At 35.6% G+C, this 26,239-nt stretch overlaps 1 protein-coding gene across 2 annotated transcripts in view; it reads right to left on the minus strand.

The window, feature by feature from the left end:
* LOC118192998 (uncharacterized) overlaps positions 1–26,239 on the minus strand; it is a 263,491-nt gene that overhangs the window by 162,402 nt on the left and 74,850 nt on the right. For both annotated transcript variants that reach the window (XM_085812154.1, XM_035364028.2), the window contains exons 3-4: positions 18,568–18,645; positions 10,439–10,533 (exon numbers count right to left, since the gene is read on the minus strand). In XM_085812154.1, coding sequence (XP_085668280.1) covers positions 10,439–10,533; positions 18,568–18,645 — 173 coding nt within the window. The remainder of the gene's footprint in view (positions 1–10,438; positions 10,534–18,567; positions 18,646–26,239) is intronic.

The raw sequence follows: 26,239 nt of genomic DNA on the forward strand, positions 1-26,239 counted from the left end.
TTCCGCGTAGAATTTTACTCTGCAGAACAACTTTATAAAAAAAATCAATAAAAATGTATTATATATATATATATATATATAAATGACAACGAAATATGCCAATCTCTTAAAAACAGTGACATAAGAAATACGATGAAAAATTGTTGCCAAACCAATATTTCTAAAAGAATGAAACTATTCAAAATGATGCGATTTCTTTAAAAATCTATCAACAACAATAAGACAGGAAAACTGTTGCCAAAATCACATTTTTAAAGATGTGAGATGTGAGAAGTGTACTCGGAAGCTTCATTTAAAAAATCTTTTAAAAATACAAAATATTATCATTTTTCGAAAATTCTTTTTGTAAAAGCAGTCGCAAGGATGAAAATTTAACGTGTCCAAAAATCAAAGTAAAACAAACTATACATTTTTAAAAATGCACTTTTTTAGAAAAAATCCCATTGAAAAGGTGTTAAGCTCCCTTTATTAAATAAATTCGTATTTAATCGATTTATTGAAACACGAAATTTATTTTAAGTTCGTAAAATAGCTAAGTGCCTACGTTTCATGACGATGCGAAAATGGAGTGTGTAGAGTAAAAATCTCGCTTTCCTATAGCCCATTATGTCACAAAATGACGCGATTTCGTCACAAAACAAAATAAAAAAAATCGAATTCGAATTTCGAAAAAATCGCTTGGAGGTGCACTGGCTCTTATCTAGATGCACCTATGTACCAAATTTCGTAGCAGTGGGTCTATTAGCTAACGCGCAGCGCGAACGAAAGACACACACACACAGACAGACTCTTTGTTTTATTTATATGTAGAGATTATATTGGGTCATATAAAACGTCTCCGCGGCTTTTTGCCACTAGATGGTGTTGATGCCTTTATATCCGGTAACACTCATCTGATTGTCTCAAACGAACATGTACTTGAAAGGTGACATTCACTTCCATTGTTTGAGAAAACAGTTTTCTAATTCGTTGCTCGTGTAAAAAGTTATATTGATTTGAAAATGAGTGAAATATCTGAAGAAATATGTTACGGGATGCTTCTTTTACTATAAAAAAGGTAAAAAGACTGCAAAAACATGCCGAAAAATTTGTGAAGTGGAAGATGAGAATACTGTGAGTGAACGAAGGACCCAGGAGTGGTTTGCTCGATTCCGTTCCGGAAATTCGATATCAAATATGCACCTCGCTCTGATCGGCCAGTCACAGAAAAAGTCGATGAAATTTTGCAACTGGTGGAGCAAGACCGTCTCGCAAGCTGTCAGGAAATATCAGAGGCACTAAACATTAACTACATTTGAAATCAACTACATTTGAATCACCTACATTTGAATCATTTGAAAAGAACAGGTTACAACAAAAAGCTCAATGTTTGGGTGCCACATGAATTGCAACCTGGTGAAACCATCAATTCGGTCCTGTACTGTACACAACTCGACCGTTTGAACGAAGCAATAAAAAGAAAGGAGTTGTGTTCCATCAGGACAATGCGCGGCCACACACATCTTTGATGACTCGAAACAAGTTCTCGAAACTCGGAACTTGGTTGGGAAGTTTTGACGCATCCACCATACATCCCAAACCTTGCACCGTCTGACTACCATTTTCTTCGATCTCTGCAAAACTCTCTTGATGGTAAAAAATTGGCCGACCGAAGAGCTATTGAAAATCACTCGCCCAAAGTTTTTCGACTACAAACCATAGAAGTTCTACACCGATGGAATTATGAAGCTACCCTAAAAATGGCAAAAGATATTAGATAATAATCGTCAATATGTACTTGATTAAAATTTATTTTCAATAAAGAAATTTTTTGTTCAATAATGTACCAAAAAAGCACGGAGACATTTTATATGACCCAATATACATACACACATACCTAGTTATTTAAATTATTAATTATTTACTACCTCTTTATTTTAATTTGCATAGGAATGTATGTGGGGAGACATACACTTGCATTTGTTATACAGTAAAACCCCATTTATCCAAATTAACTGGCTAAATACTGCCGGATAATATTTTCATAACCAAACTTACTTCTATGAAACAGGGTTACAGGAGAAAACATCACGGACCAAAACGTCGTGGAGAAAACATAAAACATCGCAAGACGAAAATGTCGTCGTACAAAATATCGTGAGAGAAAAGATCACAATTCTAAAACATCGTTATAGGGAAAAAGGTTAATAAAAAACTTCGCAGTTTAAAACATCGACGTCGAAAATGCCGTGGTAAAAAATAAAGCACCTACAAAAATCATCAATAAAAATCGGTAACATCGCAGAAATGCATTTTTCAGGCTTTAAAAGTTGTAAATGCATATTTGCATAATGATTTGTGAGATGAAGCAGAAATCAGGAATATTTTTGTATTTTTGAATTAACTAATAAATTTTTGCTGAAAATTAAGAAAGAAACTTAAGCATTCAGAAACTGAAAATGGCTAGAAAACTAACGCTAGATATAGCAGTTGACAGAATTTTATTATCTGATAATTAATTAAACAATTTTAATGAATGTAACAGCATGCAGTTGTTCATCTTCCTTTTTCTTATTTTTGGACTATATTTTGCACGAAAAATATCAGTAAAGTTTTCATAAAAGAGATAATTAATTAATGGCCTATATTAGTTAACAATATTCGTTTAAAATTCTATTAACTGCTTACTTTACCTAGCGTTATTTTTCTACTCATTTTTTTAGTTTTTAAATATTATTCTTATTTTTTCAGCAAGAATTTATCAGTTAATTCAAAAATATGAAATGCAAAAGTAAAAATCATGACTTCGTGTCACATAGCATTCATTATGCGACGAATTCTGCATTTAAAATTTTTTAAATCCTGAAAACCGCATGTCTGCAATATTATCATCATACGATGATTTTAGGTGCTTTATTTTTTACCACGATTTTTTCGACATGGATGTTTATAAACTGCGGAACTTTTGAACCTTTTTTTTCGATAACGATGTTTTAGAACGCCGATGTTTTCTCCTTGCTTTGTTTTCTCGCATGGTGTTTTGCAAGACGACGTTTATGTCTTGCCTTTGTTTCTCCGCGACATTTTTGTCCACGATGTATTTGCCGCGATGTTTTCGGCAGACACCGAAAAACAAGAACGGTTCATTTTCCGAACAGCATTTTCAACAATAATGTTATTTTCAAATGTATTTCAAAGTAAATAAACTAATTAGTAATAAACTTAATTTTTTGTGACTTTTTCATTTAAGTTTTACATAAGAAAGTCTAGGCAGTAACTGCAAAATAACTTTATATCTTTATAGTAGGCGTCATGTAAGCTGAGCTTCACAGATTTTTCCCGCCATTTCGAATGGTTAGAAAGCTTCATTCTTGTTAAGATCGTAAAATTTCTCTTTACACGCGCTGAGAGAAAAAAAGACTATAAAGACTAAGACTACTAATTTTAGTCTATGTTGCTCCAGTTTTTGATAATTCATCCATATCAGAGAATTTTTTTAGTGCAGCTTAACTTTGAACTGACGTAATTCATCAACTAATATATGCACACTGGGGGAGGGGTGAACAGTTCTATATCTTCCGTTCTACTGGGCCGATTGACATAATTCGAACTGCGTTTTTCATGTCTCGAAAGCGCAACTTGTGATCTATATTAGTTTTTTATATAGCATTGTTCTTATCAGAGGCGGCTTGTAATAAGCACTGTGGAACTGCAGCACCCTCTATTTCCAGGAGCGTAGCTAGAGGGGGGGCATCTGTCCCCAGGCGCAGAATCCAAGGGGCGCCAAACTGATGTTACGACATTTTAGAATTAAATGTTTTCCATCCTTGGCAAGCAGTAGGGGGCGCGAAATCTTCAGTTGTCCCTGGGCGCTGAAAACCCTAGCTACGACTCTGCCTATTTTCACTTATTACAGTCAAAAGTCTTTAATCCGGACTCGTCGGGACTTCGGCGATTGCGGATTATCGATTTTTCCGGATTATAGATCATCAGTTTAAATCTGGTAAGATGGCATGCAGAAATTATAAAATTAAAAATATGAAACCGTAATTTATAAAATAATGAGCAATTATGATCTAAAGGGTATCAAAATTTACAAAAAAAGAAGCTTAATATTTATTTGTTTACTTTATTAAACATTTCTTTCAACGCGCGCATGCGTAAAGCATACCTTACGCATAGCCGAAATTAGAAAATTGCAACCAGAAAACTATTTGATTTGTATTCGTGATATTTATAATGACGAGGAATTTGATTTAAATCATATCAAAGACGGAGCACATCGAGATTAAATAGTACATTTAGTAAGGAATTATAAGCCGAATAAAATAAAAACATCTGCCCTGAAGATAACGATAGTGCTGACAGATCAACTTCCAGTTCATTGCGCGCCGCGACGTTCCCCGCCCGCGCAGAGCAGCGTGAAATTGATAAACAGATTTCGGAACGGTTAGATAAACAAAGGATATACCTTTATCCATTTTTTGTAGCAATTCGTTTTTTGTTTGATGGACATCGAAACATACTTTCGTTTTCTAGATCCTTTGGGAGCTCCAGCATCGGAAATTCTATTTGACATAATCGAAAGTTCAAGTTTACTTTTATAAAATTGCTCTTACAGTCTGCAAAAAATAATAAGCCGGATCCAATTCGAAGATTAAGGAACAACGCAATCATCAACATTAACTGAAATAGATAATTAGATAATTTTAGCTTATACCGTCTGTTATACATTAAACGCGCACGCGAAAACGTATTCTGCGCTTGCGCAGACGCATATGCGCAGTCGTAAATGTCTTGTGCACACGCGTAAAACGCCTATGAGCATGCGTCAACGCGGCGCATGCGCAGAAAGATTTTAGCTTTGAGGTCCGAATTATAGATCATTCCGGATTATGGGTGTCCGAATTAACGACTTTTGACTGTATTATTTTTAATATTTAATACAGTGTGCATTTTAGTCTTTAATTCTTTCCTTATACTTTTACAATACATAATCCTTAAGCTTCATGTCAGTAGCCTTCTACCACTTTGTGAAAAAGGTACAAAAGTCTTTGTTTGGAACTGCGCGCTTCACAGTTCCAGTGACGTAGTGTTGGCTGTTCTGCGCATGCGCAGACAGAAAGCAGCACGCGAGCCAGGCAGAGAAAAGAGCATTGTCGCTTGTGCAGTGCCGAAATTCTGGCATGTTGTTGGAAACGTGATTTCTTTTTACTCTCTTTACTTATAGAGTATAGTATTCCTCCACAAGGTGGAACTTCGTGTGTAGTATTCCTCCACAAGGTGGAACTTCATCATACAGACCATAAACAGAGTTCATGAAAATTCGCAACCTTTAAAATTGCCTTATTGAAATTCAATGAATATCAAATGCAGAACAACAACAAGAAATGAAACAACTGTTCCTATTGCAAAAGCAACGAGAATTTTAAAATATCTAAATGATGATAATTTCAAGTTTTGGTTACAGCTTTTTTATCAGATGCCCCATGTTGAAATAATATATAACTAAATGCAATCCAGAAATTAGTACGTTTAAAGTTAACGAATATATAACAAATTTCAAAACTGCTATTTTAGAATTAAGAAACTCAAAGTACTGCGAGAATTTTTCAAAGACCTTGATGGCAAAAGCTAAGGAAATATGTGACTTTATAACTATGTATTGATATAATGCACAGATATTCTTCCACTAAACACTTAGCAGCTGCTAAATTGTTAAACAAGAAATGCTTCGCTAGTCTTAGGAAACAACATTCTACAGAAGAAATAGTAACTGTCCACTGAAGCATATCCAATGATTGACAAAGAAAAGCTTGAAACTGAACTAAAAGTGTTTTATTGTAGGTCTGATATCCATGAATACTGCAAATTAATTGAGCTACTGAACTTTATCTTCGAAAATAATCTAGATGATGTTATTAGTGAAATTATGAAACTGATAAAAATTCTATTGAGAGTTCCCAGGACTACATCAGAGGCAGAACGCTGTTTTTCAACTCTGAAAAGAATGAAAACTTTTCTAAGAAGCACTAAGAATTTGGGCAGACTAAATGCGCTTGTATTGCTTTCAATAAAGAAAAATTTCCTCAGTTGTTATCCAGAGATCAAGGAGAAAATTACTGATCTTTTCGTTCAAATTAAAACAAGAAGAATGGATTTCATTTTTAAATGATTAGACAAAGATTGAACTGTAACAATTTGGTTAAAGTCATTAAGAAATGTTTAATTTTTTCCTTGTAAGATTTCATGAAGTTTCAAAATAAATTTTCCTTTTATACATGTTTGTTTCCTTTTAGACAATTTTAAAACAAAGGGTGAATTATTTTGTAACAGCCCCACCACTAATTTTAGCCAAGACCCGCCACTGGTTCTTATAGACATATTTTGACAGCAAATCGGACTTTTTTCTGAAATGACATGCCAATTTATTTCCATATTTCGATTCTACGACTCAAATTTTTCCTAAATACTAAATTTTGTAAAATTTGATGCGAAATTCAAAAATTCAACTTGGCACATATTTTTCGTTTGCGCCAAGAATAATTCACTTGGCGAACTTCTTAATTTAAACCAACCTATTTTCCTTTCCTTTTTACTTCCTTGTACGAAGTAAAAAGGAAGTATTGTAATCGCGAAAATTTTCAGGCAGCATATTTCAACGAAAATATCCATTTTGACCGCTATCGAATGCAATTTAACGATGTTTTTGCGTGATATCTGTACGTAAGGACAGAATAAAAGACTCTTTTCCTTCAAAAAAAATTATAAAACTGCTTTAAAATTAATTCCGAAGAGAATTTTTCGTGGTGTCTGTACGAACGTATGTACGTATCTCGCATAACTCAAAAACGAGTAGCCTCAGAGCGTTTAAATATTATATATAGGACTGCTATAACATGTAAATGTGCACCTCGTATTTTGGTTTCAATCGGCTGCACCAAACGTATATAAATATATTTATAAATATATCCACTCTGTTACCCGGCTCAGTGATCTCAGTTTCTTTACTCTTATATGTTTGTAAATTGTATATTTTTTGCTTTAAAAATGATTGAATTATGTTGATTTTATCTTCCGGTTAAGGGTTTTATGCCTTCAGTAAATCTGTATGCAATATTTTTAGAATTATCAACAATTTTAAAGTTGTTTCAATGCCGCTAAGCCTAATTTGATGGCGGCCATTTTCTTGTTTACATTTGAAACAGCTGAGTAGCGGATTTGTTGCCAATCTAGAGAAACTTAGCTTCGCAACAACAGAGATAACGCCTTCATTTATTATTTAAATCATGCTTAATCCTTTGTGGAATTTTTTCGAGGAAATAAGCGTTTAAGATTTACTTCGTAATTTTTAATGCAGATATTTTGAGTTTTTATGTATTTTTGCCTTCTCGCGAAGTGAGAACTGAGTTAATTAAATGAGAAATACTCAATTTATGTGAAAAAATGTTTCTTTTTTGTTTTGTTTGCTTAATTTCTTTTATAAATCATTATAGCTTTATTATAGTATTTGAATAGAACATGTGGCAACGATTAGATAATTTTATTCTTTAAATGATATAAATTTTGTGCATTATGAGTTATAATATGAACGAAATATATACGTTAACTGTTATATAATTATTGGATTATATAACAGTTAACTTAGTTTCCGTTATATAATTATTATATAAGTTAACTGTTATATAATTATTAATACTGTTAAGTGAATCTAGCGCCAGAGTGTCGCTATGGTAAACAAATACTAGAGTGAATTTTAAAGAATGCATTTATTCTATTGTGGTTTATGCGCTGTCGGCGAAGTAGATTTAATTCCATCCAATAATTTAAATGAAATGCAAGAAAAAATGCTTGTATTTAATATTCTGTACAAGGAAGTCATGTGCTGCACACATCAGATTTTTTTCCCTTGCAGACGAGAGTAAAAAACGTCATCATTCATACTTTCAAATAATTTTAACAAAGTGCGTAAACCACATTTGGCGTTATTATCGCTTAGTGAAATTTTAAAAAAGCGCCAATATGTAAATTCATGTATATCTTAGAAAATGTTGAATAAAAACTCTAGCTTTTTGCAGGTGTGCCTAGAAATGTATCTACGGCTGCATGCTAGTTGTCACTACTCTATAAACGTGTGTTTCGCTAGTTCACGTTATCCTGACAAGTGGAACCACGCTTCATCACTCTACCACATGTAATCTACATACACGAAAAGCAAGACAGTGTTTAACTGTGTATACAGGTCACTTCCAGCATTTCTTCCAATGCACTTTCATTTCTCAAACATAAAAGCATGGTATGTAAAAATTTGGCTTCATTTCCTTCTGTTATAATATTTCTATCACACTTTTCCCGGGGCCTATTTTGAGTGGAACACCCTGTAGAACCTTCTTCTTCAGCTTCAGAAAAGCCAGTGATAAGGTAAAGGAAGTCATATTACTGGCGTCATCTATTGACGAGAAACGAAAACTATTGTGAAGTAATTTCCTTAAAGTTGAACATAAAGATCGATTGGAATTGGGATCGTTAACCAAAACTGAAAGATTTTTACGAAAGTGAAATGCTTCTAAAAATTTGTAATGCAATTATATATTCTCTCGATTAAAAATTACTAATTTTTTTAGTAATTTTTTAGTAAAATTTGCGATACATCAATTTTCCTAATTTTCAGTTTTTAAACTAATGCAGTTCATTAATTCAGAAGTCAAACAACAAAATTCAGCGTTATGTTTACAAAAATTTCGCAGGACTAGTTTCGATGGTTTTACCGAACCACCATCCTCAGCTGCAAAACCGCAAATGAACAAGATAGGAAATAATGATTAGATAAGATAAGAAAGCATGGACAAGAATAAGAAAGTGTCGCCATCTGCTGGTGAAACCAGAACTAAAACATTATATTTCTTTAAAGGCCAAAGGCAAAGATGGATTGGAATTAGGATCGTTAACAAGAAGAGACAGATTTTTTTGAATGTGAAATGCCTCTAGGAAATCCAGTTCTCCAATGGAAGAGGTTTTTTGAATAATTTTGGCAGCAGAAAAATTGAAAGTGTGATTTTCGGACCAACAATGTTGAGCAACAGAAGACTTCTGTGTTTCCTTTTTTCTAACATACACCTCATGTTCCTTGACGCGAAATTTTACGGCTCTCTTAGTTTGGCCAATGTAAATTAAACCACACTGGCAAGGAATCCTATAAATACCCCAGGAATTCATATCCGGAATGGGGTCTTTGAGTATGGAACTCGGAATTTTATTGATGGAGGAATAAAGAACCCGAAAGTTAAATTTCTGCAAAATATGTGCAACTTATTATATAGCTAATTGATGGAAAGAAAGGAATGACAACAGAATTTTTATAATCTCCTAAAACAAGAGTGTGCCTTTTAGTGTGTTGAGATGAGAATTTTTTAACTGCTTGATTAATAATGTTGGGTGAAAAGCCCCTGTCAATAGCTATTGTTCATCTTGATGAAGAACTAAATTATTTAAAAGCAATAGCTATTGACAGGAGCTTTTCACCCAACATTATTCACAAACTGAAAGAGGCGATTCGGAAAAAGCGGCCTGGCCTTCTCACATCTGTCGTTCTGCTGTTGGATGACAATGCCAGACCACAATCGGCGACGGCAACTCAAAACCATATTTCAACTCTTGGTTGGGAGCGCCTACACCATCCGCCATACAGTCCTGATCTCGCACCGAGCGACTTCCATCTGATTCCGGCTTTGAAGAAAAATCTCGGGGAAAGGCGCTTTGGAAGCAATACTGAAGTGAAACAACCCGGTCAACGCTTCTTCCATATGCAAAGCCCTGATTTTTTCCTGGAGGGCTTTTTGAAGCTTATCAAGCGATATGGCAAATGTCTCAATGTACTTGGTACCTATGTGGAAAAATAAAGGTATGTCATATCTTTAATGTCTCATTCTATTTTTTGACTTTCATACACAACTCTGACCACAGTCGACAGGGGAAACTTATTTTTCAACTTACCCTCGTAATTATAATGGAATTTCAAAAGTAAAGATATTTTTTTTTAAATGAGCCAAAATAGATACTAAATTCTGGAACATAAAATAAATATCTTGGAACACCTTTACATACAAAAATAAATTTAGTAAACCTTTAGCATATTTGAAACATCCTAAACATAACAGACTTGTATTTTTTAAGTATTTTGATTTCACAAAAATAGGCACTTTCTTTTGGAACAGCCTACCACTGACTTAAATATAAGGGAAAGTGTTCATGTTAGTTCCAAACTGCCCTCAAAACTTCTTGAGAAAATGGGGGGGGCATAAAAAAGATAACCCCCTCTGAAAATCTGAAAATTTTATCTGGCTTCATATTTAATTTCCTTGTCTTTGAGCTTATATTGCTATTAAAAAGTTAATTTATTACGGTTTACTCCTAATTATGAAATAAAAGATTAGCATTGAAAATTTAATAGAATACCAACACTAGAGACGACCCTTTACACATCCCTATTCCATTAGTAGCTAGTGACGTCAGTATGAGATCGCATGGCAATCCAGGACTGCACGTGAAGGTCACCTGAAAAGTATAAAAAAGTGAACTAATTAAGGAGTCAACGTTTGATACGTGTTGTACGTGTCTTTATCAGATATGCCTTGGATGTTTAAAAACCTTTCAGCGGTTCATACTTGTTGAATTTATAGCAAAGAAACAATTGTATTTATTTATCGATTTGACCAGCATTAAATAATTCTGGATAATAATTTCTAACTGGTAAAAAACACATTATACAGAGGCTGTTCGCACATTTTTTAGCCGATTTTGGTAAGCGGTAATAAAAAATCGTTTGCTGCAAAAGAAGTAATTGCTATGTTTTTAAAAGTCAAAATTATCGTCTGTGGCTTGAAAGTTTTGTTTTTATTCAAAATAGTGAATTTAACAAAACTGTGGTTCGAAGGCTACATTTACGCTCTTTCCGAAGAGAAATATGCATACTCCGTTATCCAAAAACGATGTGAGAGTCATGGTTTTGTGATATCTAAAGCGTCGATAGGTAATATCATCAACAAGAAAGGAAAAAACGTCAAATTAGAGCCTCAAGTGGGACAAAAACTCCAAACAAGTATCCAAGGAAAAAAACGGACATCTTCGACTATTGGAAAGGTACGTTGTTTAATGTTAAAAGAAAATCTCCCTAGTGAAAGGACAGTTACAAAATCATTAAAATGCTCGGTGTCCACTGTAAATAAAATGATAAACGTTGATTTAAATCTTAAGAAAGCGAAAAAACGCAATGTGCATCGTCTTCTTCCAAAGCATATCGCTCAACGCAGGACACGCTGCAGAATTCTATATGAGAAACACTTATCCAAAGAAAAATGGAAAACAATTGTCACAATAGATGAAGCATGGGTGTATTTAAATGATCGTAGCAAAAAAAGAGCCATTTATTATCATAAAAGGAGAGGAAAAAATTTAAGTACATGGTTCAAAGAATCGAAAGAAAGTTTTTCTAAGGAATTCATGATTGTTGCTGGTTTTTCTTATAATGGCAAGTTAAAAATAAAGAGAGTGCAAAAAAAATGTCAAGATTAACTCCAAATACTATCAGGAACCTATTTTATCGCCAATTTTTCTGAATGAAATACCATCGCTTTACCCACAGTGCCATCCATCTGTGAGACTCCATCAGGACAAAGCTAGCAGTCACACATCAAAATCAACTGTAAATTTCCTAAAAGAAATGGAACAAAATACTGGTATCAAGGCCATACCCTTCACTGATATCCCTACTAAATCTTTCGATGTGTCACCTATGGATTTTTGTGCTTTCGGACTTTTAAAAACTGTATTATCCAAATGTTGTCCCAAAACCCTAACAGGACTCTGGAAAGTTAGTTGTTCGGGAGGAAGGGGATAGAATACCTTTTCTGCCACTTCAAAAGGCATTATTATCCTGGAAATTGCAGTGTCGATAGATAGTTCAGAATAAGGGATGTCAAATAGAACATTTAAAACACAAGAATTTTATGTAATTTAGTTTTGTGAATACAATATACATCGTCTAAAAAATGTGTGAACATCCTCTGTAGTCCACGCCTTGTAGTATAATGCTGACGAAAGAGTATATATCAAATGTAGCAAAGCTGCATGAGCAATGCATCAAGAAGCTAGTAAAGTGGAAATTTTATTTCTCTTCGATCCTGAAATTTAAGTGCCTTTTGCTTTCATAACATTTTCCTCCAGACCTATGCGCTATATCGGTGGTAACTACCTTCTAAGTCTTCGAGGACTAGTCTGAGTTTATAAGGTATATCTCCGGCCTTCTTAGCATGCCTTCGTGGTGTAGTGGTCAGCACCCTCGGTGCGTATGCGAGAGGTCCATGGTTCGATTCCCGGCGAGGGCATTGCTCATTTTTTATCTATCTATCTTCTAAATAACCAATGTATCTACAAGTTGAGCCTTTGGACCATGGACCACAACGTTTGTTTAGGCTAGCGGCTATCTAGGAATTCTCCGTGGAATGATAAAAACAGATTATCTCAATATGCTTTTCGTATTCGTTTCCAATCATCTTTGTAAGGTGTTTTGTACAACCAACGGTGAGCAAATCGTGAAGACAACATAAAAAAATTAGCATAAAAGTAGGAAAAGGCAACAGAATGGACCGAGAGACCAAGCAGGAAATAGGTTTGTAACCGGTACGATAGGACATGATGGCATATGATTCAGGGGAATGGTATAAAGCATGGGTACTCAACCGGTGGTACTCAAGCGATAAATAGGTGGTACTCAAAGAAACAAAGTATTTTTAACCTTAAAAATTAAAATCTCAACCATCCTGATTGAGGTTTTTCTCTAACACTCGTAAATTTATGCGATCTGAGCTTTATGCAAGAGTGGTGGTGGTAGTAGTACTTTGTAGTGGTGGTACAAAAGGTTTCCAATTTTTGTTTAGATGGTACGCGTTAGTCTGAAAACCGCTGGTATGAGCGGTGCACGCTTGGAAATCCGTTAAAACTCTTGCACGGTGTTCGGCTTCGTCGACGTCGAGTTGCTGCTACCATGTCATATGGCCAACAAGCAATCCAGGACACATCGGTCTGGATAACTTTACCCAAAATCGTGTTATTGGGAAGCTGGAACAAGGACGAAGTCTAAAACGTGTAGCGGAAAAATACAGTCGCAACATCGTTTCACAGACCTGTGGAACATTTCAAAAGTTAGGAAGCTGTTTGAGCGTTTAGCAGTGCTCGTCCACGAGCAACAACGACGGTGGACGACAGGTATATTGTCTTAATGGCGAGGACAGGAAGCAAACAGAGGAAAATATCAAGGCTCATGCAACTGGTTATCGTGGCCACGTTTTACCATCGCCAGGAGGCTGCACAAATGTGATCTATATACACGACGACCAGCACGGTGTGTGCCATTAATGCTTACCCATCGAACACTCCGGTTTCTGTGCTGCCGGGAACACAGGAAATGAATACAACAGAAGTGCGAGTGCTGCTTACGGATGAGATTTGATTTAGTCTGTCGAGCGATTCTAGAAGAATACACATCTGAAGACAGAAGGCAAAATGCAAACAGTCCTCCAAAATCATCGAAAGGAACCATTTGGGAGGTGTTGGAGTTCTTTAGGAGGCGCCGTGTTTTGTAGATGGACTGAACTCCACATCTCTAAAAGAGATTCAATCACCTGGTGTCCGCTATTGTACTGAGGTTCTTTTGCCTAGAAGCTTCCTCTTCGTGGAATACAAATATTTGCACAGTAAAGCTGTAGCAGAGCTCTTGGCGAGGATGATATCCAGCGTATGGATTGACCTACAGAAATTCCAAAGAACACGTATGGAACCTCCTCGGAAGACGTGTGCAACACGTGACCAAATCCCAGCAACGCATCTGCAGCTGAAAATGGCACTGAAAGAGGAATGGGTAACGTTTTCAAAAAAGTTCCTTGACAGTCTTCTCCTCAGCACATACAGACGTATTAATTCCTGTATCGCAGTCAGGAGTGATCATATCCCCTTCTAAATGTTGAATTTTTCTTGCAAGGCGCGTATCACATGAACCTTTCTGTCTCCTCTCCAGTTGTGCCCGGAGCTACCTTTACAATAAAGTGTCTTTTTATACTTTAAATTCCTAGTTTGAATGATTTTTCTCACGTGCCCTATACTTTCACATCTTGAGGATCTTATGGTATGATTTGAGTCGATGTGGAACATTTCTGCACGGCGTCTTAGACGTTCCAGTGTAAAAGCAAATCTAAGATTATACAAAGAAATTCAAAATGCCATTTTTAATATACTTTTAAGGAAAACGTTTATATCCTGAAGTTTTATAGTCTTAAGAATAATGCGTGTTAAAGAGAATTTTGGAGACGTTTATGCGAAAAACAAATTCACTCAAGTCAACTTTCAGTGATATTATTGATATTCTAAACAACTCCTGAAGATAGCCTTAAGAGGGTTAAATGTATAAAAATGTGCCAAATTCCGAAAATCCGCTGATCAATAATAATAAATTCTATTCTCTTAACCAGTGGACACCTGTTGGCAATCAATGCATTCTTTAATCAAATATATCCCGTTATATGCCTTCTCCAAAAGCTAACTTTTGTAAATTATATTAATATGAAAATCTGTTTAACTTTTGCACTCCTCTGGAAAGTCTAATAACCCACAAAACTTTGCTGCAATGATTTTTTTTTATTAAGCTGCTGTTTGGCATCGCCAACTGTTCAAGAACAATAGCGTTACCGTTACCTGTTAGTGATGTTCCATGGGTCTTATTGATTATTTTGTTCTAAACTAATATTTGGAATAAACTAATAAAATTTGCCCTACGTTTGCTAATCTTTTCTTTCTTTACAATATTTCATATTTCTTCACTCTATAAGTATAGCAGACACTGTTTGGCAGATGATATTAAATATAACTTCATTACATGTAAATCGTTATTACGACTTTCTCTTTACACTTACGTCACATTTGATATCAATTATTTCAATACAATGACGTTAAAACGATTTATGATTATCAATAATCATTTCAAGCTTAAATACCTAAATTTGTCTTTAATCTCATTTAGTAAGTTAAATACACTCATGTCCATAAATTAAGGATAATGCAAAATCAGGCAAAGGAAGAGTTAGAAGCAAAACAAATTTGAATTATTTGTAAAGCTTATTTATTAAACAAAAGGTAAAGAGCATAAAAAGATGCTATATGTTTGATATTATTAAAAAAAATTAGCGATTTTTTCTCCCTGGAGCAAATTAAAAAAAACCTATTTACAAAAAACCAATATTACATGGTTGAAATGATTGTTAATACATTATATGTCTCCCAGACGATGCAATACAGTCCGTACAACGCCAAGGCATGCTGAGTATCAAATTATCGATCATGGGGCATATTATGGGGGATATTACACCACTCAAAAAGTAATGCCCTCCGAAGTTCCGGTAGACATGTAGGAGGAGGTTGATGGGCTGCAACTCGTCGGCCAAGCATGTCCCACACGTGCTCTACTGGATTCAAGTCCGGTGAGAATGCTGGCCAGTCCATACGGGTTATATCCTCGGATTGAAGGCATTCGCTTACGATGTTTGCACGGTGAGGACGGGCGTTGTCATCCATAAACACAAATTGTGCGCCCATGGCGCCCCGAAACAAACGTACTTGTTGTTCCAGAATGACGTCCCGATAGATTTGGCTTGTCATGGTTCCAATTTAAACATGCAGGTCAGTTCTGGAACCCAGAATAATTCCATCCCAAACGAGCACTCCTGCGCCACCGTAACGGTGTCGTTCAATGATGTTTTCTTGGTGGTAACGGGTACCTGGAGCTCTCCATATGAAAGTTCGGCGAGAATCAGACTGCAAGCTAAACCTGGACTCGTCGGAAAACATCATACAAGCCCACTGTTGCGGTGTCCACAATACATGGTCTCTACTCCAGGCTTACCGCAGGTGACAGTTGCAGTAAGTGGAACGCATCTGACAGGTCTACGAGTATATAGACCAATCTGCCCTAAGCGTCTGTACACTGTCTGCCTTGAAATTGTGCTGAAGAGAGCTGACGAGACAGGTCTGAGGCTGTGCTCCGCCTGTTTCTTTTGGCAGTAACTGCCAAATACCGGTTCTCATTCGGCGTTGTAACTCTGGGGCGACCTGTGCTGTAACGTCTACTAACATTACCATCATCTTGAAATCGTTGCCAAAGCCTGGAGATGACACTCTGGCCAATTCAAAGTTCGTCTGATACATCCAGTTGGGTACGCCCACATTTCAGACGGCCGATAATTCTACCACGTAAAAAATCATCCAAATGCGTCCTCTGTGTCATAACTATTCGGCTATTGCACTGAAATGCTTATAAAGCGCCTGCGAACAATTTTACTTCTTTACCTGTATTCCTTATATATAACTCTCTTACACTCTCGTCATTGTGACGTACCATCGGTGTCATTTGGTTACTTCCTGAAATTTGCATATGATTCTTGAAGATGTGTGTAGTGATTTTACAGGTGATATATTTATTTTAGAGTTCGATTTCCGCGTGACTCCGAATTATCCTTAATTTATGGACATGAGTGTAGTATTCAAAATATGAATTCGTAAGAGAAAATAATTCAAGATATTGAATTAAAAAATTGGCACAAGAACTTGAAATTTATTGCAGACTGCAGTTTCGTTGAAACTCAATCTAACATTATCAAATCACTGCTTTCATAGCTAACACTTTCAGTGAAAGTTGTAGTAATTATACTTTGAAGAGGAAGCACTTGACTGTAAAAAGAATGGTTTGATATGGAACAGATTTCTTCACGCCTCCAATGAAGTTGTAAGAAAACGGCAACTTCCAATGAAAGACTAGCGGTAACAACAACGCTTTAATAGAACTGGTCAGCAAAAAATTTTATATTTTTCTGTTGAATTTTAAGTTGAATTTCTTCATTTGTTCACTTCGAAATTCCACAACATTATTTTCTTCATAATAATTTTATGAGAATTCTTATTTCGTACTTTCGTGAAAGAAGACTAATACATCGTCAATGGTAGTGGGGGGGCCTTGTATATATGTTACGGTGAAACACCGAAATCTGGAGAATGTCGACTTTCACCGGTGAATGTCAACATTCACATAGTCGCTTGGTGTATGTCCCAAATATTTTCCAAATACTCTTATTTCTGACTTACACCGGTGAATGTCGACATTCACCATGTACTAATGGTGAATGTTGAACATATAAGAATATTATATTTCCTTCTCCGTAATTCATTCGCGAAAAAACGCACTTGAAACTCAAAATAAGAACTTAAGAACATAAGAACTTAAAATACACAGTACATTCAAAATGAGAAAGGAAAATAATAGAAGTTATAAACTTACCAAATTACACCCGGTCTGGGTACACCTAGGGTGATTTAAATCTTATTTATTGCAACAACTTAAACTATTATGACACTTTGAATTGCACAAGAGGCCCTTGCTTTTACAACTGCATTTATTTGTGGAACACTTCCTTTTGGAATGGCAGCGTGTACATATACTCCTCTCTTTTCAACCTACACCAGAGCATATCTGTGATTGTCGACATGCACCGGTGAGGGTCCGAATGTACAAGAATGTAAAGAAATATTCGATCTTTCATCGATGTATTTGGTGAAAGTTGACATTCTCCGGTGAAAGTCGACATTCTCCAATTTCGGTCTTTCACAATAACATATACATCTCTTCTTCTAATGGGATTTTACAATTTATAAGTAGTGCATTATTACTATTATTTACCTGCTAAGGCACTACACGGTAGGGAGGGCTGCATTCATAGTGGACTTTCTAAGGGAAACTGCGAGTGTTCAGAGACTTTTATCGCTCGGCCGCTAGCTTTTTAATCGTTTAATATTTTCTCAGTTTAATAAACTTACTGATAACATCTATTTTTATTACCGTAAGCAGACTTAGAAAGAATATATCTCTTTTCCAAACCGTCTGTGTTGCCTAAAAAATCTAATCAGCAGCTAAGCAATATTGATCGTAAATCTTGTCGTACGATTTTGATACGAAATTCTGTTAAATAATTTTTGACAAAAATCATATTAACATAATAAATACGTGATTTAGACTCAATAATGTCTGCTTTTAAAAAAAAATTCAGATTTATAAAAGAGAAGCAGCAGATGAAACGAAACGGTAAACTAATTAATTAATTAATTAATTAGCCGGAAAGAACTCTGTCACTAAAATTAAATTTAATAAAAATTTATCGTCGTATGAATTTTAAGCTTTTGATGCCTGTAAATTCTAGGATCATGTAATACATAAAAATATCCGAAGAGTATTTCTGTAACAGTTTTAGTTTTCAGTACTCTTAGAGTAACTTGATATTATGTGCACGGAAAAATACTTAACATCTGTATTGCATTATTAAATTGGTAGCTATATTTCATTAAAAGTTTGCATTCCTTAAATCTTACTGAGACAACACCTCAATTTTAATAAATAATCTGTAAATTAGATCTAAATTTAACATATCTTGAGAGAGGTAGCTTTCGCAAATTTTTAATAATTTTGCTAAGCAATAAATGAAGAAAAAAACTTACCTGATGAAATTTCTCGTCTTTGTCTAAAACCCAAAGAGCGTCAAATATCCTTAGTTCTTCTAGAGACTTTTTTAATATCTAAATTAAAGAGGGGAAGGAAAAATACGTATATATAAAAGTATATGTGTATATACTTTTTTAACATCTTCATAATTCAATAAACTTAATTTATGGATCCATAAATATATATACTGTATAACTATATATATCTAAGATATAACAAAATACAATAGCTGTTTTAACCCTTTCCGGCATGCTAAGGGTTTGATTTAAAAAAAAAAAAAGGTAGGCAGTCTAATTAGGCCTAGAGGAATACACAAGTAAAATTTTGTGAAGATAGCACTTATCGTTTTAATTCTGTGGGTGTGCCCAAAGTGGGCCCACTGATTGAATACAGCTTCGGAAAGAGTGCTGAAACGAACATTGTTGTCAATGAACTGACCGATGAGATGCAGAGAAACAAAGAATACAGACTTTTATTTGTCCTAGATTATCGGTGAGCCCGGTCTGGGTACACCTAGGGTTCGCCGTTTGATTTTAGGCAAGATTTCAAAGTAAAAATTTAAAACTGATATAGAATAATAAGATTAGCATACAGTCAAAAAAAATAACATAGCAATTTCTTTTCAAACAATTTCTTTTATACCCTAAAAAAAATCTGTAAGATTTCTTTGAAAAATGAGGGTCTTAATAAACTAAATATGGCTAAAGTATATGGACTGGTTTGTGTTGGGCTGCCATCTAATATAAGTAAAGAAGGTTCAGAGTAACCTATAGCAACCTATAAATCCTTTTTCATTCAATTTTTCTGTGCGTACAGAAGGAAATTTTCAAGTGTGTCGAGACAGGACACACTGTGCCGCAAATGGTTAAAAAATAATTGGCGACTTCAAAATTAACATTCTAAATTTGTGCTCTTCCTCTAAATTCATCTGTTCTCCCAAATTCGAGAATCTTCCATGATTATATAACATCCTCAAATTAACCAATCATAGCTTAGAGTACTTTCTGCATGTACTTTGTACAAATACCGCTCAAAAATAAACTGCGTCACTCTTTTTATAGTTTCCACCTTGCTAATAGCTCCTCGCTTTGCTTTTCGGTCTAAACTGCCTGCGTCTTAATATTAAGAATAAATGTACTTAGAAATTTATCGTGTTTTCGTTGTAATTGAATCACAGAAATGTCTCGGATTTCATTATGATTGGATAAACATCTATGGAGATGATTTTATGTATATGCGAGGAAATAAAGACTGGGAATTTCGTCAAGTTTATGTTTTGTTATAGTTGCCTATAAGCCTTCACTCTTAGCCAAAACGACTGCAAGCTGATTCTTCTTCTACGTTCCCCGTAATTATGACATATATATATATATATATATATATATATATATAGATATAGATATAATAAAATTCCATAGGCAAAAATACACTTAAAATTCTAACTGTATGTTCTTTTCATTTTTAATGGCGACGTTCTCTTATTTGAAAGTACGTGGAATTAAATCCACAGCCCCGTAGTCAAGTTGTTTTTCCCGCCTTTTCTTCACGTACAGTTATAGAATGTTCTGGAGATATTTAAAGGGAACTGGAATGGGTGAAGAGGCTGACGTCATTTCTTGGAAGCTCCGCCTTTCCAGAGGCTATAAAAGGACTCGCAAAGGAATATCGGGGTCTTTTCTTTAATGTAACGATGCAGTAAACTTCATACAAAAAGTTATTAGTAATTCTTTTTATTTTACTCCGGAGATATGAATTTTGTAACTGCTGTTTCTCCTGACCAATAATAAATGGATCCTGTTTTTTAAACTTATCGTCTGATAATTTAAGCTACGACTACATCTATGATTCTTCACCAATCTATTTATTCCGGACAAAAGCTAGTACATCACATATATATATATGTAAAATAAAAAATATGAAAGCAAACTTCTAAATTTAAGTCACTATAACCTCTTTTATTTTTTATTTCATTTGGGAACTTCATCTATCTGTCCTAAAAATAGCGCTGTAAGTCTAAACTGTGTCATTCAAATTAATCATGCGATCTTACGTAACCCTTAATGCAGATGCCTCTTGACCCATCACCAAATTGCAAAGTAAAACTAAAAAAAAAACTTAAACTTTTAACTCTCTCCCTTCTTTCTATGAACTTATCAGGTTCAATGTTTCTTCTAACCTTCTTCGGAAACATACAATGACCTAACTAGAACAGAGAGCTTACTAAAGCTATGTTCACTAATTGTAGTAAGTAGACAGGATACAGACGAAGGGTATACAAAACCCTTTATTTTTTTCTTTATATACAATGACTTCCGTACTTCGGAATACAATGACCCTCCACTCGGGGTCTAACTTAAAAGATATCAAAATAAAACTAAACTCTAATTTAACTTTAGAATAAGATTGGCCTTATAATAACAGAAAGCGTATGTAGCACAGAGACTGTGAACACTACAATACGTTTAATTTATCAAGAGGATTAAAACCTCTGGCCTGGAAGGCAAAGTAGCAACTGCGTAACTTCTAAGGTAAGCGGCCTGCTTCGAACTCACGGCTTCCTCTCCTCTGCTTGGCAAAAAGGCCACACTTAAATACTTGGCGTTCGCCAGACAACTTTGCATAAACTCCTTCACGCTTATAATTCTGGCCGGAAGTAGAAAATAAGAAGTGATAGTAAAGATTTAAAATAAAATAAACGTTAGTAAAACTTAAGATCCTTACATACTTCCCGCCAGAGTTAATTAGTTTGAAACTGAGGTCTAAAACGACCTTGTTGAAAACTTTTAGCTCTAGAAACTAACGCGAGGCCAAACTTTTACAAACATAACTTAGCTAGAAACTAGAAAATTTTAAAAGAAAGAAATTTGTTACAATAGCAGCTCCCGGAATATACAACAATCTTTTTTCTTTTTCATCTGTAGTGCATCAAAACAGGAGCTTTATTCAATTCTGGTTCCTTCCAGAGATCTGGAAGGAAAACTAGTTTAATGAAATGTTACAGAATGACATTGCAAATAACATATAGAATATACTTTTCTTAACATTCTTATTTCATTCATGACTATTTTAATTATCTCTCCCCGTGCTCTCTGACATGTGTTGTAAAAACACCAAACACGAATGTGTTTCTGTCTATGTGTTCAACACTTCCTCCTACAATCAAAACACTAACGTGTTAAAATTCAACATACGAGACCTCTTAACACACCCTAATTTCAACTCTAGACCCTGAGGTACTATTCTGAAAGTGGCTAACTCTAAAGTGTAGCGTCAGAGAGCCTAACTACATCATTCAACCTTTAACACATATTCAGCATGATTTAATCTTTACAGTCACACGAATAACAAATTTTTTAACATTACTTTCACTTTTACCATATCACGTTATTTCTAAACATTCAAAATAACAGTTCACATGTATACAAGAACATATCAAGATGCCGTTAATTTTACACATTTGAAAACATACATTAGTAGTACATTGTTAACTTCTATTCTTTTCAAAGCAAGTGTCAATTCTTTCTACATTGAAATAATACTACATTTCAAAAAGTCTTTCAGACTAAAACTTCTTTCTTGTTAGAATGTTTTAAATAAAATTTATATAATAACTTTTTACAATATTTAAGTCTTTATACAACGCTATTATACATCAACTTTAGTTTTACGCGCGAGTAATTGAAAAACATAATAAGAAAATCGGTCACAACTCATTTCTCGCCCTTTTGGCGATAAAGGTAGACCTCGCATGAGGTAAAACTTCTTCAAATCTGCCACTTGCAGTAAGAATGAAAGATTAACTTAAGTTTGTAAAGTAACACAAAATTTTACTTATCTTTGTAATATTCAGACATCCTTTTCTGGGCCCAGTCTTTAAAGGTGCTGCAGACCGTTGCTTGGTTGATCCTCCTTCTTGTACGGGCTCGCCCTTCAGTGCTTTCCTCTGGAAGCTTCCGTTTTTCACCACTACGGCCACCCTTGAACATCTTCCTTCTGTCCTCTGCTTGTGGTCTTGGCCGCTTGAAGGCAGCTGGTCTTGGTGGAACCGGGAAACTTCTGTCGTGATCCTGCTTGGACCTCGTTGTTGGCCGTTCAAATTTTTCTTGTACTTTTTCCTCCGCCGCTGATGGCCCTTCCGCAGTTCGGCGACTTTTGCTGCGGAGAGTTCTGTCGGATGAGTCAATCTTCCGTTTCACAGCCGGGTTATAGTTGCCGTCCTTTCTCCCGGTCTTTTCCACATACGTCGTCCTTCTCCCTTCTTCATTCTGGGGGTGTTCGTGAACTCTGTTTTTTGGACGGTGGAACGACTTCTTTTTCTTTGTACCTTCAATTTTTCCGCGGGGCAATTTTCTTTTCACTTGCTTCTGTCTCTCATTGGCTTGCCCTTGTACTTGTCGTTTTCCCACCTCTGGAACTTGTACCTGCGGTGTCTGCCGTACCGGATCCTGCAAAAGATCTGAAAAGATTTGCATTTTATTACGGTCATAGAATGGTTTTATCTGGTCAATGTTTGCGGAACAGGTTTCGCCATTTCTTGCCTTTAATACTACAACAGCGTGAGTTATTTTTTCTATAACATATGGTCCTTCAAAGCGTGGGAAAAATTTGGCAGTTTTATCTTCTGGTGCTGAAGAAAGTGAATGCTTAATTTTTAGTACTTCATCCCCTACTTTATAAGTTACTCCCCGTCGTTTCAAATCATAATAGAGCTTCTGTTTTCTTTGTGCTACTTCCGTATTCTTCTTTGCTTCCTTAATTAGTTTTTCTATATCACCCATTTTAAATTCTGGGGCTCTTTGTTGCACATAAAATAATTTATCTAACGGTGTCATAATCTTTCTGCCTAGAAATAACTCAGCAGGAGTTTTGCCCGTTGTATCATGTTTTGCGGTCCTAAGGGCGAAAGCAAATTCATTGACATAGTTATCCCAGCTTTTATGAAAATTTTTAACATAACTACGGATAATTTTCACTATATTTCTGTTGACCCGTTCCGCTATATTTGATTGCGGCCGATACGGGACCATTTTTAAATGACGTATGCCCAGTTTTTGGCACATGTCTTCAAATATATTACTTACAAATTGAGGACCATTATCCGATATAACTTTTAGGGGCGCCCCGTATTTTAAAATATATTTATTTAAAATAGAATCGGTAACTAATTTCGCGGAGGCTCGTTTTAAGGGAACAATTTCGGTCCATTTACTAAAATGATCAACTATAACAAGGAGATAGCGACTTTTGTTTAACTGACTTTTTGGGAAAGGGCCCAATAAATCGATACCGATTATTTCATTTGGAAATTCGGATTTAATACTATTTAGAAACCCGGCCGGGCGGAAATTAATATAATTAACGGCTTGACATGTTGGGCAGGACTGGACATACGCCCTTGTTAACTTTTGCAGTTCAGGAAAGTAGACTGCCTCGCGTACGCGTTGAGTAGTTTTTCGAATACCAGCATGAGAAGCTAAAGGGCTGTCATGGAGCTCTTGCAGGATATTTAATCTAAGACTAGCTGGGATAACAGGTCGAAATTCGTTGTTGGAATTCGTAGTTTTTGTATAAAATAATAGACCATCTATTAGTTCGTAATGGGCCGCCCTATTTCTTATCGCCACAATATCTTGGTGGCTAAAATTTTCAGGATCCTTCAAATACTCATAAATACTTCCAAACTCAGGATCCTTACCCAGTTCGGTTATTACAGTTTCTCGGGAATTTATTGTACACGCTGTCAGCATTGCAACTTTTACGGTATTACCCTGTTCGTCTAATTTAATTCGTGACAGGGCATCTGCTACGATATTTTCCTTTCCGGGGGTATGCTTGATTACCAGATTATATTCTTGCAGCTTGAGTGCCCATCTTATTAACCTTGGGGATAAATTTTTTCCAGAGTACAATCTAGTTACCGCCGCATGATCAGAATATACTGTTATCGGCGCCTTTCCAAAATAGACTCGGAACTTTTGCACTGCTAACAGAACTGCAAGTGCCTCTCTCTCGGTCGCGGAATAGTTTCTTTGTGTTTGATTTAAAGTTCGGCTAAAAAATGCTACTGGCTGCTGATTTTGCGAAAGTACCGCTCCTACCGCATAATCCGAAGCATCCGCTGAAATTTCTAAATTTTCATCCTTTTCAGGAAATTTCAACACAGGGGCTTGCGTTAATGCTTGTTTTAATTTTTCGAAAGCACTATTGGCTTCGGCCGTCCACGAGAATCTTGCCTTTTTCCTTTTTAATTTTAACAATGGCTCAGCGATAGCCGCAAAATCTTTTATAAAGGACCTATAATATGAACAAAGTCCTAGAAAAGAAGAGAGCTTCTTTGCCGTGTTTGGAGTGGGATACTTTTGTACCGCGATTATTTTTGATTCATCTGTCTCGATCCCTTTTTGCGATATTTTGTAACCTAAATATTTTAATTCAGGGGCTGCAAATTTGCATTTTTCGACATTAACTTTTAGACCGGCCTCATTTAATAAAGAAAACACCTGTCTTAAATCCTGTACATGTTGGTCTAGATTATCACTAGTAATAATGATATCGTCTAAATAGATAAATGTGGACTTTCCGAGAACAGGTCTTAACACAATGTCCATGCATCGCTGAAATGTTGCTGGGGCGCCTGAAAGGCCAAACGGCATTCGCAAAAATGCATAAGTGCCAGACTTGGTTATAAAAGCAGTCTTAGGCACGTCCTCAGGCCTGATCCCTATTTGAAAATAACCATTCGTTAAGTCTAAAGTTGTCATAAATTTGGTTGATTTTATGTTCCTTAAAATTTCTTCTATAATCGGTAACGGATATACCGGATATTTCGTTATGGAATTTAATTTACGGTAATCAATAGCGAATCTCCACCTTTTTGGATGCTCCAAAGGATAATCATTATTTTTCTTACATAAAACCACCGGACTAGCATAACTACTTGAGATAGGCGTTACGATCTTTTTACGTAGCATATCGGTAATATGCCATTCTATAATTTTTTCCTTATTCTTATCATACCGGTATGGTTTTTGACGAACCGGCAATGCATCTCCGGTGTCAATACTATGGTTAGTAACCTGGGTAAATCCTGGAATATCACTAAATAAGGAAGCAAATTCACTTACCACTTGTCGGATTCTATCTTGCTCGTCATTAGGCAGGTGGTCGAGATTTACCCTTGGCGGTTCAACCTTTTCTACACGCACTGGCTTCATCGTCAGCTTAAGAGACGCTTCATTAAAATCCAGTGTAGCTTGTGCGTCTGAAAGAAAGTCTATTCCTAGTATTAAGTGTGCTTGCAAATTCTTTACTATAAAAAACATCACCTTTACTTGTTCGTCCTTGATACGGATGTACAAAGGTACTTTACCTACGCACTTACATTGTTCTCCTTGCGCCGCTAATACTGTTGTATTATCCGCATTATATATGCGGTATTTGCGAAAATACTTTCTAAAAAAGACTTCTGCCACACAGGAACACTGCGCGCCGGTATCCAGGAGTGCGGTGGCCGGGATATTATTTACCAAGACTTCAATCTTCGGAAGAGTTAAATTTTTCACCATTACTGTATTTAACTTGTAGGAAGAGGGGTTTTCGTGGCCTTCGGATTTCCGCACCCTCTCGTCAGCAGAAATCCGTTTTAGTTTAAATTATTTTTTCTTTCGG

Source organism: Stegodyphus dumicola, chromosome 2 (genome assembly GCF_044657685.1).
Source record: "Stegodyphus dumicola isolate Sdum_Otavi_A_Nest chromosome 2, ASM4465768v1".
Classification (NCBI taxonomy): Eukaryota; Metazoa; Arthropoda; class Arachnida; order Araneae; family Eresidae; genus Stegodyphus; species Stegodyphus dumicola.